This window comes from Anopheles nili, chromosome 3 (assembly GCF_943737925.1).
Source record: "Anopheles nili chromosome 3, idAnoNiliSN_F5_01, whole genome shotgun sequence".
Taxonomy (NCBI): Eukaryota; Metazoa; Arthropoda; class Insecta; order Diptera; family Culicidae; genus Anopheles; species Anopheles nili.
Window position 1 is genome coordinate 15,309,954 of NC_071292.1, and position 11,276 is coordinate 15,321,229.

Consider the following 11,276-nt stretch of genomic DNA (forward strand, 5'->3'; position numbering starts at 1 on the left):
TGCTGTATTGATTAATGAGTCCACCAATGCATCCAGGGAGTGGAGATTGTAAGGATCTCTGGAGCATTTTTCAACGAACTTGAATGCTGCTGCTGATGTTGTCACCATTGACCGATCGTTGAGGTGTGTGTGTGTGTGTGTGTGATTTGTGAACGAGGCGAAAATGTATCCACTTCCAATTCCACACGTTCGCTGGGGTTTTTCTAACGAGAAAACGTTGCTCTAGGCTGTTGCATTGACTCATGTCGTATTTTTTTGGCCTTTACTTCATGACCACGTATCCCCCCTGCAAACCATTCCTTCGGACGTAGGATGGAGGTGTTGTTGTAAAGTAGGAAAATTACCATAAGCCTCAAGACTGTTGTGTTTTAGCGTAATTCACTAGTAAGCGGAGCAAACCGCAAACAGCATTCCACTGTTCTGCAGCACACAGAAATATTCACCAAATGCACACGCGACGTGAGGATCACACACGAATAATACCGTACGCAACACGATTCCGCGCTACTGTAGGGAGGATGCTGATGGAGCCCGCTGTTGCTGCGCTATGCTGAGAGCCAACACCACAATGAGTAGTACACACTGAGCATCGAACGGACTACTACTACGGTTGGTTTACACCCGAGCTAAGGATGGGAGATTGCAAGATGGAGGGCGGGGGAACACAAGAGAGAGAGAGATAGAAACATTATGAACCAACGAGAGAAGAACAAGCGGGTGGGTGAGAGGGGGCTACTAGCGCAACCATCGGGCAAATGATGGGCCAACGGGGAACGGACACGGACAACAAGCCAGACGAGGGGAGCAGTCGGAGAGCGGAACAGAATCGGAACGGTTCCGTCGTCGTCATCGCTAGCGGCCCCAACATCAGAGGAGACCCAGCCAGAGAGAACGAGCAAAAAAGAGAGAGAGAGAGAGCCCCAGCAGCTGCGGGTTGGCTGGCTTGCATGGGGACAGAGAAAAGCATCGGGAACAGCGGAGCAAATAACGCAGCACTACAGTTGGCGCAAGAGAGACAGAACATCGAGCACACACACACGTATATACACACTCGGCCAGTTTCCCAAGCCGTCCGCAAACGGTCGAACGAACGGGTGGAAGCTCAAAAGTGAGAGAGGGAAAGAGAGAGTCAGACAAGTGGAGGGTGTGAGAGATTACGACCGACGACGACGAGCGACGTATGAAAAAATACTTCGAGAGCCATCCACCATAGCGAAATTTTTGGCCACTTTTTAACTGCAATTTTGTGCACGTTTCCATCACTGAATCTAGCGTACTCGAGCGTCCCGATACGGTACGCACTATCGAAGGTGGATTGAACCCATTTTTAGTTACCTGATACGCAAATATGCAAGGTAAAAGCAAAGATTTTCTGCCAGGAAAATCGAACGTACTCGCGAAGAAATTGGAAACCAAAGTTATTAAGGTGGGACCATTCGATGGCAGCCTGTGCCCATCCAATAATGCATAATACTTTTGACAGTCTTCGGTCCCTGACGTCAAATTGGAAAGTTCGTTTGAATCACCAGTCAAAATAATTTAAAATATGTTTGAGGAATATTGTTATTTGTTTTCGATAGATGATCTACTTTAAAGTAAGGCATTAAAGAAATTAAACAACAGTTTAGTATACGTAATAATCCGAACGTGGAACCCCAAATCCCATAAACAATTGAACAAGTAAATGCGAACACACGTGTGTTTAACTGAGAAGAAAAAAAAATTACAAATATAAAATTTTGTATTTTTCTATAAAAAGAGTGGTATAGAAGGTGAACAGCTGAAATTCATGTTATATATTCCTTCGCAGTCCCGCAGTCAACAAGATACCGCGAAGAGTTCAACACCAGGTCGTCAGTTCATAAACAAGACACTGTCATTCGTTAGGAGACAAACGTCAGCGAGTGTACGGAAACCACATACACTCGAAATAATGTAAATTGTTTACAAAAGTTTCAACCAACTTGGTCTCCGCAAAACCTCTCAAGTTTTTTAGAGTTTACAAAATCTGCACAGTAAAATCAGGAGCTTCTATTGCAATTGATGCTCTAGATTGCGAAGGTGCAAGCAGAAACCTGCCGTTCGTTTTGCGTTCGTGCTGAAACCGTGCAGAGAAAGAAGAAGAAAGAAAGAAAGAACATCCCACCCGTGTACAGTGAGTAGGAGAAAAAAAGTGAAGAGTTACGGTCTTTCTCGAAGTGGTCGCCAAAATCCGTGCCCTATTTGCTGAACCCCTCTAAACGCTCGTCGACAAAGTGACTCGTTGTACCATCGCGATCCTGCCCCCGTCGATGGCACCACCTCGTGCATAACGTCCCACATCCGCGCGTGCAGTGCATTGTGTGGGCAGTAAACAAGCCCGCGCCTTGTTGGTGTGCTTTGTTTATCACATTTTCGCGCGTCCCGTGAGCCGTTTTTGCTGCGTAGCAGCGCGTTTTACCGTGCTTTTGCGTATCGCGCCTCGACCGCGCTCGGTGATTGCTTCGGTGGTGGTTTGCGCGATCCGCGACTCCGTTCCATTGACCCGTGTGTGTGTGCGCGTATCCCGTGTCCCGTGAGTAACCCCACGCGACGTTCGCGAACCTTGCCACCTTACGGATCCTTCGTGGCACGGCCCAGTTAGCAGCACCGCCAGCAGGCAGCAAACCCCGTGCGCCGTCGTCCTCCCCACTTACAGCACCACCACCACCAGCAGCCACACACGCGGACGTCACATTTCGCGTGATAGGTTTCGCAGTGCCACATCACGTCAGCCGACCTCGATTGGTTCCCCGCTCCGTGTGTTTCGCGTACGCGTTCGTGCTTCCAACCCGTCACCGTCAATGTGCAGCAAGGATGAATTGCGAAATTCTACCGCAGGACATCCAATCGTTACTGGAATACTTCGCCAAGAACATGTACCGCGCGAAGGATTGTGAAAATGTACGTGTGAGTGTGGGTTGTCGGAGAGGGGGAGGGGAAAAGAAGTCATCGCCAACATCGAGAGTTCCGTCTCCGTCGGGCCCCAAGGGCATGAATGATGGACGGTGGTTTCGCAATTGAGGCGTGCGGAGAGTGTAGTACCAACCTGGCAGTGGGTGTATTAGTAGCAGTAGTAGTAGCCTGCGGGATTGCACGAGGGATAAAGATTTCACGAAGAAACCGTAACCTATTCACCCACATTCCGCGTGACGTTGACGTTAAAAAGTGAGGTCTCGCCTCTGAGAGCTCCACTGCACCACCCCCCCCCCATTCCACGTCCGGTGCTACATGTGCACCTTTTTTTTGGTGTCCTTCGCGCGATAAGCCCTCCACACGTTCACGTGAAGGTCTTCTGGCTGGCGCCACCCATCGGACAGCGCGCGGAACCTCCCAGCGCCACGATGCGCACGTTCGCGCGAGTGTGTTGGTGATCCCACGGGAATAGCGGTAGCAGCTCTCAAATAACATCAAAATACGCCCCACACCCTGCCCCGCTAAACATCACCCCTCATTCCTGCCTGGCTCGCGTGACTCCCCGCGATCAAGACAGGCCAGCGTAAGACATACGCGTTCGTACACAAACCAAAACCGTCTAGTTTGACACGTTGGTATGCGCGCAACCACCTCGGGCCCACAGCAGACAGGCAGGCGTATTTACTACGCGCTTAAGTAATAACCGCGTGCGCGCACTCGATCCAGCGCCACATGGGAAAATCGCACGCGGAAACGACCGTCGTAAACCCACACGTGAAGACAATGTTCGAGGGCGGAAACACACAAATGCGGCTGTGATGCTTTGTGTATCGCGTGGCCAGGACGTGACCACGGGAAAGGGGGGATATCCATCGCCGTACGAAAGGATGCTATTTTTATCCGAGCCAGTCCCTCTTGGCATCCTTTCGCCTGTTTTCGTATTTTCCACCCACCGGTGGGTGGCGAGCTTTGATAAATCTCCTATTTAGGATAGCGCGGACGGGCAGGGGCGCAATGATATTTTTAGATTGAATAAAACGTTGCAAAAACTCCACCCACCCAAAGAGGACGGAGGACGGATGCCATGATGCCCCCACGCGGTGTTATTAAAGCTTTGTTGTTGACAGTGAAAGAGAAGGGCGTTATTCTGGACTTTGTTTACTACGCAACGAAATCAAGCTCGCTTCGGCTCTCGGAACGAGTGTCAAGTGTGTAAACAAAAAATTAGTCTCATATTTGGCCGCATGATGAATGGTTGCTATGGGTGATGTGTGAACGCGTCATAATAGCGGCAAATAAACAAGAAGCCCTCCGTCGTGAAAGCAATTCACAAAACGCTAATCAACCGCACACTTAACCGACCGTAACGTCTTCTCCACTTTCAGGGCAATGACGTTATGCACCGGTGTAACGTACTATTGCAGCAGGACTACAGCGTGATCGAGATCAGCAACAGCACTGGTGAGCTTTCCTCGCACTATCCCAGCACCCTGCTGATACCGGAGTACGAGTACCGGAATCTCTCGAGCAGCTCAGGAAATACTCAGGCACCGGCGGCCGGACCCAACAATGGGTACGCTAGCCTTAACGATTTTCTCGCCCGTTCCGGCAACCTTACCGGCGACGTGCCTAATCAACATCAGCCCGCTCCTGCCAACCTGCAGCAGCAGCATCCATCTTCTGCACCATCCACTCCATCGGCGCCTGGCCAGCAAACCATCTACGAGACATCGTACGACGGCAATAAGCTTCGAGATTTAATTAATAAAGCCCGGTTTGCCCGCTGTAGGGCGAGGTTTCCGTTGCCCGTTATCCTGTACAAGGGCAAATACATCTGCCGTTCGGCGACGCTATCCGGTGGACCGGAGATTTATGGGCGTTCCGGATTGGACTACCTCTTCTATAGCCTAGACTCAGCAGCTACCTCACCGACGCTAGATGGTAATAGGCTTGTACACCTTTGCACGGGTTTAGTGACGGCCCTAGACATTCATGATATCCCTTTTTTCCCTTACAGAGGAAGCGTACGAGGCGCGTGAAACGTCCCTGCCGGAGGACACGTTCGAGGAACCGATCACCAACAGTGACTGGCAGTTGTTCGATCGCGTACGCAGCCAGGACATCAAGCTGCTGAAGACGCTAAACGTCGGCACGATCGTAGACTTTATGGTGGAAAAGAAAAAGGTCAAGTTTGGCATGAACGTAACGTCGTCCGAGAAGGTCGACAAGGAGAAGCGTTACGCCGAGTTCAAGATCGTTTCGCTACCATATCCGGGATGCGAGTTTTTCCGGGACTACCGTGACAATAACTACTCCGGTGAGGGGCTCGTTTTCGATTGGTCCCAAGCCCACGTCGACGCAAGCATTGGCGTCCCGGATGATACCGTGTCGGCGCAATTACAGATCGATTGGGATAACTACAAGGATTGGGATCTGGTGAAGATCACACAAAACTATCTGAAGTTGCTGCTGCGGTACCTCCAGGACAGCAGTTCGGGGTTGCTGATACACTGCATCAGTGGATGGGATCGGACACCATTGTTCGTATCCTTGCTACGGCTGTCGCTGTGGGCGGATGGCGCGATTCACCAATCGCTCAGTGCGGCTCAGATCCTTTATTTTACCATCGCCTACGATTGGCTCCTGTTCGGTCACAACCTACCCGATCGACTGAACAAGGGCGAGGTGATATTTTTCTTCTGCTTCTATGCGTTAAAGTACATCGCGGAGGATGAGTACAGCATTTTAGGACAACGGTAAGTCGCGGATCATGACAGTGAGTGCAAAGCCTAAAAACTGTCCTTCGTTGCAGGTATAAAAGCAAACACAGCAGCGGTAGCAGCAGCATAGGCGTGATCCGGACCGACAGCGAATCGATGCTCGATGGCATACTACTCGACGGGGAAAGTAGAGGTTCGAGCATTTCACTCAACTCGACCTGCAGTTGCTTAAGCGGTCGAAGCTCCTCCCAACATGATACCCAAACGTGCATCAGCATCGGTGGAAATGGCGCAATCAGTGCCTCGAGTGGGATCAACGTGACGATCGGTGGTTCCAATATTCACAACACCGACTGCCTTCACGCTACGAGCGGTAGCCGTCCGATTGTTGGTGTACACAATCCGCACGACGACAATTTAAACGCCAGCAACGGGTAAGAGAACAAGAATTGCGTTTTAGCTAGCCTTACCAGGGATAGGTTCATGAAAGAGAGCGATTACATTTGCCACGTGCGAAACATTTTGTAACGCTTTTTTAGTTGTTTCAATTCTGAAATATTGAGTTGGTTTTGTTGTCACACTTCCAGTGTTCAGTTGAGTGTTTTATCTAAACCTGTTTAGAGTATCTCAAGCATCTGCTCATTAGTAGATCAATTGAATCAGTCCCGATGCATGATGGTTAAACAGTTCTGAATAGTTTTGAAATACTCTCGCTCTCTTAGCAAATGCTCCATCAACTAGGCTCATGCAGTATTACGCAATTCATTTCTACTATCCGTATATACTATCCTAACGCTTTCACACATATTTTATCGCGCCTCTTTTTTATATTTATTCTTCTTTCCCCCCTCCCATCCGACCCACTACGTTCCGATACCCCTCTTTTGCCCACGTTATCCTTACCGGTTGAATTACCTGCAAACCATTATAATACCCACCCGAACACGTTCCTTTCCCGACAGCAATGGCTGGTTAGCGCATAGTCACGATAGTAATAGCAGTATTGGATGCATATCGAACGATAGTACTACTAATCTCAGTAATCATTGCGCTTGGTCGCCACAAACGAAAAGGTTAGTAGTTTTCATTTTCCCCAAAACTCCTACTCCCATGCGACGTTTTACGGGCTTATATTCCTATGCGTAGAAGCTGTTGTAGGACCAGATAATGTCCGTTTTGTTTGCTTCCTTCGTTTGTGGGTTACATTTTTTTCGATCGCTTTGTGGGCTTACTAGGAGCTAAATTAAGCGGTTAGCTTACATCAGTGGATGTAATTTGCTTGAGCTTGCGTTTTGGTGTTTTGTTTTCCCCTACCAATCGATCGTGTGACTCTTGTATGCTCTGACTAACTCCATCGCTCGATCGATCCTTCATCCGCCCTTCCAGAACTAGTCCAGTCTCGGTGCCGGTGGCGAGTAGGTTAAGACAGCGGCAGGAATCTACCTCGTCCCTGTCCGTAGGCAGCTGGCAAATGATTTCTGGAACCGGAAGCCTGCGAAGTACCGACTCCGCAACGGAACTGAACCAAACTGCCCAGCATCATCCCCATCATCACCATCACCACCATCATCATCACCACCAGGCGCCTGGAAACCATCAGCCACAGTTCCACCCTGTATATAGCCATCTGTACGGAAACAATCACGCCCCGATTCCTGTCGCGTATGCCACGGATACGACGGCCACGACTCCCAACGCAAATTCCCAGCACCATCATCACGGGCCGGGACATATACCTGCTTCCCAGTTGCATCAGCAGCAGCATTCGCAGGATTCCAGCTGCTGCACGATACTGGACGATGACTGTTTCAGCTTGTCTTATAGTCACGATTATTACGCCATGTAAGTCCACGACGGACGAAGGAGTTCGTTTTTTGAACAGATTGTCATTCGCTTAATCTACCTTTTTCTTATCTACCTTTTAGGCGCCGTGAACGGTTAAATCAAGTGCGAACACTCTTCTACAACTGTTACTACTCGACCATTGCATTCAAATTCAAATCGGTGCCGGATTCCGCCCTTGGGAGTCTGCTCGGGAACTTTGCGGAAAAGGTGGGACTTGCCCATCGGACTTCGGTGTAAAAAAACCCAAATCCAACCGAGGTTCGTGCACCAGTGCGAAAACCCCAGTCAGCAGTAAATAGAAGGGAATAACGCCGAGCCAAACCAAGAGGATACCAACCGTTCGATTCGACTTGCTTCCACGAGCGCCTTGAACACGAGTCACCGAGGAGTGATGAAGGAGATGTAAGGGGGATGTAGAAGCAAGAGTCTTCCACATTGTTGGAATTGAATTGAGTTTTCTTTTTAATTTGTTAACTATTTTCTCTTTTTTTTTGGATTTTTGTATAATATCCTAGTAAGCAAAATGCGCGTGTAACTCAGGTGAAGTGTTTGCACCCCTTCCCTACAGCGGGAGAGTTGTTGTTTTGTTCAAATAAAGTGCAAAACTTTGACTGCAGACAATGTTCTATGTTGTGTTGAATTGATAAAAGAATAAGTGATGAAAGATATAACTTTTCACCTTGCTATTTTAAGATTTTTTTTAAGTAACAGAATAACGAATATTTAAATTTAACTATGTTACAAAATCAAAAAATTTCGAATGATTTGGCAGCACTGGCTCGATTTGATTTGCTATTTACGAATGCCAAAAAATTCAACAGTAAGCAAATTGAATCCACCGCTATAAGACCGGCACTCTCCGTTTTTGCATAGTTAGCGTTTAGTATGTCCGAACTAAAGGAATGTCCCTTCGATCGGTCGCATCACGTGTCGGCCAAATCGTTTCCATTGCATATCGTGAAATGCCAACGGCAGAATCCAGATATCAAACTAGCACGATGTCCGCTGAACGCATCCCATCTGATGAAGGAGGAAAAGCTGAAGGAACACGTGCGCACTTGCCCAAGCCGAGCCGAATTCGACGTGTACAGATATAATGTGGCCACAATGGCTGCCAATCACATTTCGCACGAAACCGATGGGGCCGAACATCCGATCATAAACACCGGTGATTCCGGAAAAAATACTACCGGGAAAAAAACGCTACAGGATGACAGCGAATGTTGGGATGATTATTCCTATCAAGCGTACGATCCATTAAATAATTGCCGTATGAAAAAACTGGAAAGCAAGAGCTTCATCGTGCCGAATCCGAACCAATTTGTCGGTAAAAGCGTAGAAGCCGCTCTGATGCGGCAAGAAATGCAAAACGAATCACCAAGCCAAAACACCAAGATAAAGCTAGAATTTGATTCGGTCTATGATAAAAGCTTTCAAGGAAACGAACCGGACCAGAGCAACAATTGTGAACAAGCAGAAATGACTCACGATTCAAGTTCCAGAGCGTCTCGAACTGTTTCTATGCCGGAATACGATGACGTTTCAGAAAGGCGCCATTTGAAAAAATCTCACAGAAACGATGATCGAGACAACGTTCGTGCAACACAGCATGCTAGCTATCATAATTTGTATGACAGGCAACGATCAGACAGAAACAATTTCAAAAGCAGCTATATTCGGCATACTGACGAAGAGTCTGATAATTGTTCATATAGAAGCGATTATACAAAAAGATATGATCAATATAGCAAAGGAGATTCTGACAGTGCTTCAGACAGAAACGATTATAAAAAAAGATATGATCAACATAACGCTGAAAGCTCTGGCAGAAACGACTACAAAACTAGATATTATCGATATACCAACGAAGATACTAGAAGAGGTCCGTACGCGGTTGATAACAGGAAGAGATATCAGCCCTACAAAAAACCATACAATTAGCAGAAGAATTACGAATTTTCGAAAAATTTTCCCAATTACTATAGCAATTATGAATCATTCTAAAATAGCGAAAACATGATGAAATTTGATAATAAATTTAAAAAAAAATTTGAAAATATAAATCAAAAAAAATTACTTACAAGACGCTGAAACTGCATGGTGGCTGTAGGGGAAAACAGAACCACGCTCGATCTGCTACCGTCGTTGGCTAATCTCTAATCCTTTCATACTCCTTTCTCTATATTCATGTTCAAGCACGTTACGTATTAGGTAGTCAGCAGCCATTTTAAAGACATGACCAATTTACCGCAATCTGGTGCGTCTTTTTCACTGCACCACACTGAACCAATTGTACAACTCACAGATATCATCACGTTAACGGGTTCTCTATTATCTTTCCACACATGCGGAGCAAAAAAAATGCTTCTGAGCAGCTTCTTCCCAAACGGGTAGGTAAGAGGGTATCGTCAGTTTTTGACGAAGTCTCAGAGGCGTTTTCTGAGTTATAGAACTATAGAGATTTTGTTTAGCTAAAGGAACAACTAAAAACTGATCGGTACAACTAATTGTGAACTAAACGTTCAATGATTTATCAACTGAGTCGATTGTGATAGGTACGCACCTCTTCCGACCAGATCTCCATCTTTGTTTCGTACCGGCACCGGTTACCGTTATGTTCGCGCGTGTTTAGTAGATTGTTAGTAAAACTTTTCTCGAGCAACATTACGTACCAATTTCTCGAGCGTCCACAATGCTATTTGAAGATTATGATCTATTTTTCTTCGCAACGTTGTTAGCTAGTCACCACCGTAGCGATTTTACTTTAGTTAACCTTTTTGGCGCCTCACTTTCACAATAGTACAACTAGTAATGGCAGCTAGAACACATCTGAAGCATCTGGCAACACGGTTGACACTCTTGACAGCTCCGACTATAAGACAGTGCGATAGCTGCATACGTTTGTGTTCGCAAGTTTTGTAAGGTGAATAATATTGGTTAAACTACTGAACAAGTGTGTTTTTCTTATTTTAGATAACATCAAAAGAGATGTATATAGTCATGAAATATTTCTTCTTGATATCGCATTAAGTTTTTTATCCTGATAGTAGTGTTTTCAATTAAAATCTACCCTCTGAGAACTTCTCGGAGCCTGACGTTACATCACAATTGTTTTATTTTGATGATTCGACAGGACGAATATAAGCAGCACTGAAGCAAAGCATGCAATTATAAAACGTTATTTTACTATCGTTCCATGGTTATTCGAATCGATCCCTCTGGCAGTCAGCAAAATGTCTCTCGGGCCATTCTTTCGTTCGCCATTCACCGATCTGACCGCTTCGATGGTCAACTTCCAACAGTACGACAAGTGCGGTGAGCTGGAGATGGCATCTATCGACTGTCTGGAAGCATACGGCACTGTTCGAGGCGCAAAAAAGTGCGCGGATCTGCTCGCTGATTTCCAGGAGTGTGCGTTTATGGCGAAACAGATCGCCAGATTCCGGGTATGTGATTAAGGATGCCAATTGGGATGCGAACCAAAGAGTACGATTGTTGTGTGGCCAACATTGATACTGATTTCTTTTGCATTCGTTGTAGGCCATGCGATTGGAGCGACATCGACAGGGATTTAACGGTGAGCGTAAGGGTGATGATTACTATGCGCCCCCACCACGCGTCGATGCTTACTAGACCCAGAGTGCATGCTGATGCAGCCCGCACCGTAGAGGAACACGTCTATTCCTTGTAAATTAATATTGAAATACATTACTGAAGAACTACCCAAACACCTACCGATAGCTTGCAATTTCTTCAACGTGAAAAGGATAAGCTGGT

General features: G+C 46.9%; 3 protein-coding genes across 4 annotated transcripts; all 3 read left to right on the forward strand.

Moving 5' to 3' along the window:
• The first annotated feature begins 2,835 nt into the window (after positions 1 to 2,835).
• Positions 2,836 to 8,066, forward strand: LOC128723577 (myotubularin-related protein 14). The gene is made up of 7 exons (XM_053817332.1): positions 2,836 to 2,922; positions 4,320 to 4,875; positions 4,952 to 5,690; positions 5,747 to 6,088; positions 6,617 to 6,727; positions 7,041 to 7,496; positions 7,580 to 8,066. Exons 1-7 carry the CDS (start codon positions 2,836 to 2,838, stop codon positions 7,734 to 7,736), a joined length of 2,448 nt encoding a protein of 815 aa, XP_053673307.1. The 3' UTR covers positions 7,737 to 8,066.
• Positions 8,067 to 8,384: 318 nt separating this feature from the next.
• LOC128723770 (uncharacterized) lies at positions 8,385 to 9,710 on the forward strand. Its single transcript, XM_053817535.1, has 3 exons — positions 8,385 to 8,994; positions 9,074 to 9,381; positions 9,696 to 9,710. The coding sequence occupies exons 1-3, from the start codon at positions 8,385 to 8,387 to the stop codon at positions 9,708 to 9,710; spliced, it is 933 nt and encodes a 310-aa protein (XP_053673510.1).
• A 677-nt stretch (positions 9,711 to 10,387) lies between these two features.
• LOC128723558 (uncharacterized) lies at positions 10,388 to 11,217 on the forward strand. Of its 2 annotated transcripts, none has more exons than XM_053817313.1 (3): positions 10,388 to 10,422; positions 10,725 to 10,945; positions 11,040 to 11,217. In XM_053817313.1, the coding sequence occupies exons 2-3, from the start codon at positions 10,733 to 10,735 to the stop codon at positions 11,130 to 11,132; spliced, it is 306 nt and encodes a 101-aa protein (XP_053673288.1). In that variant the 5' UTR covers positions 10,388 to 10,422; positions 10,725 to 10,732; the 3' UTR covers positions 11,133 to 11,217. The 2 variants fall into 2 exon arrangements, with proteins under 2 accessions (XP_053673288.1, XP_053673287.1); XM_053817312.1 differs by having other exon boundaries at positions 10,405 to 10,452.
• The last annotated feature ends 59 nt before the right edge of the window (positions 11,218 to 11,276 follow it).

What these genes read in the sequence shown, in the direction of transcription:
- LOC128723577 (XM_053817332.1), top strand. Translation starts at nt 2,836, where the DNA reads ATGAATTGCGAAATTCTACCGCAGGACATCCAATCGTTACTGGAATAC. An exon ending in GCGCGAAGGATTGTGAAAAT is followed by an intron (nt 2,923 to 4,319) that starts GTACGTGTGAGT and finishes CTCCACTTTCAG; the next exon opens with GGCAATGACGTTATGCACCG. An exon ending in TGGTCGCCACAAACGAAAAG is followed by an intron (nt 6,728 to 7,040) that starts GTTAGTAGTTTT and finishes CCGCCCTTCCAG; the next exon opens with AACTAGTCCAGTCTCGGTGC.
- LOC128723770 (XM_053817535.1), top strand. Translation starts at nt 8,385, where the DNA reads ATGTCCGAACTAAAGGAATGTCCCTTCGATCGGTCGCATCACGTGTCG. An exon ending in AGAAATGACTCACGATTCAA is followed by an intron (nt 8,995 to 9,073) that starts GTTCCAGAGCGT and finishes AAAATCTCACAG; the next exon opens with AAACGATGATCGAGACAACG.
- LOC128723558 (XM_053817313.1), top strand. Translation starts at nt 10,733, where the DNA reads ATGTCTCTCGGGCCATTCTTTCGTTCGCCATTCACCGATCTGACCGCT. An exon ending in AACAGATCGCCAGATTCCGG is followed by an intron (nt 10,946 to 11,039) that starts GTATGTGATTAA and finishes CATTCGTTGTAG; the next exon opens with GCCATGCGATTGGAGCGACA.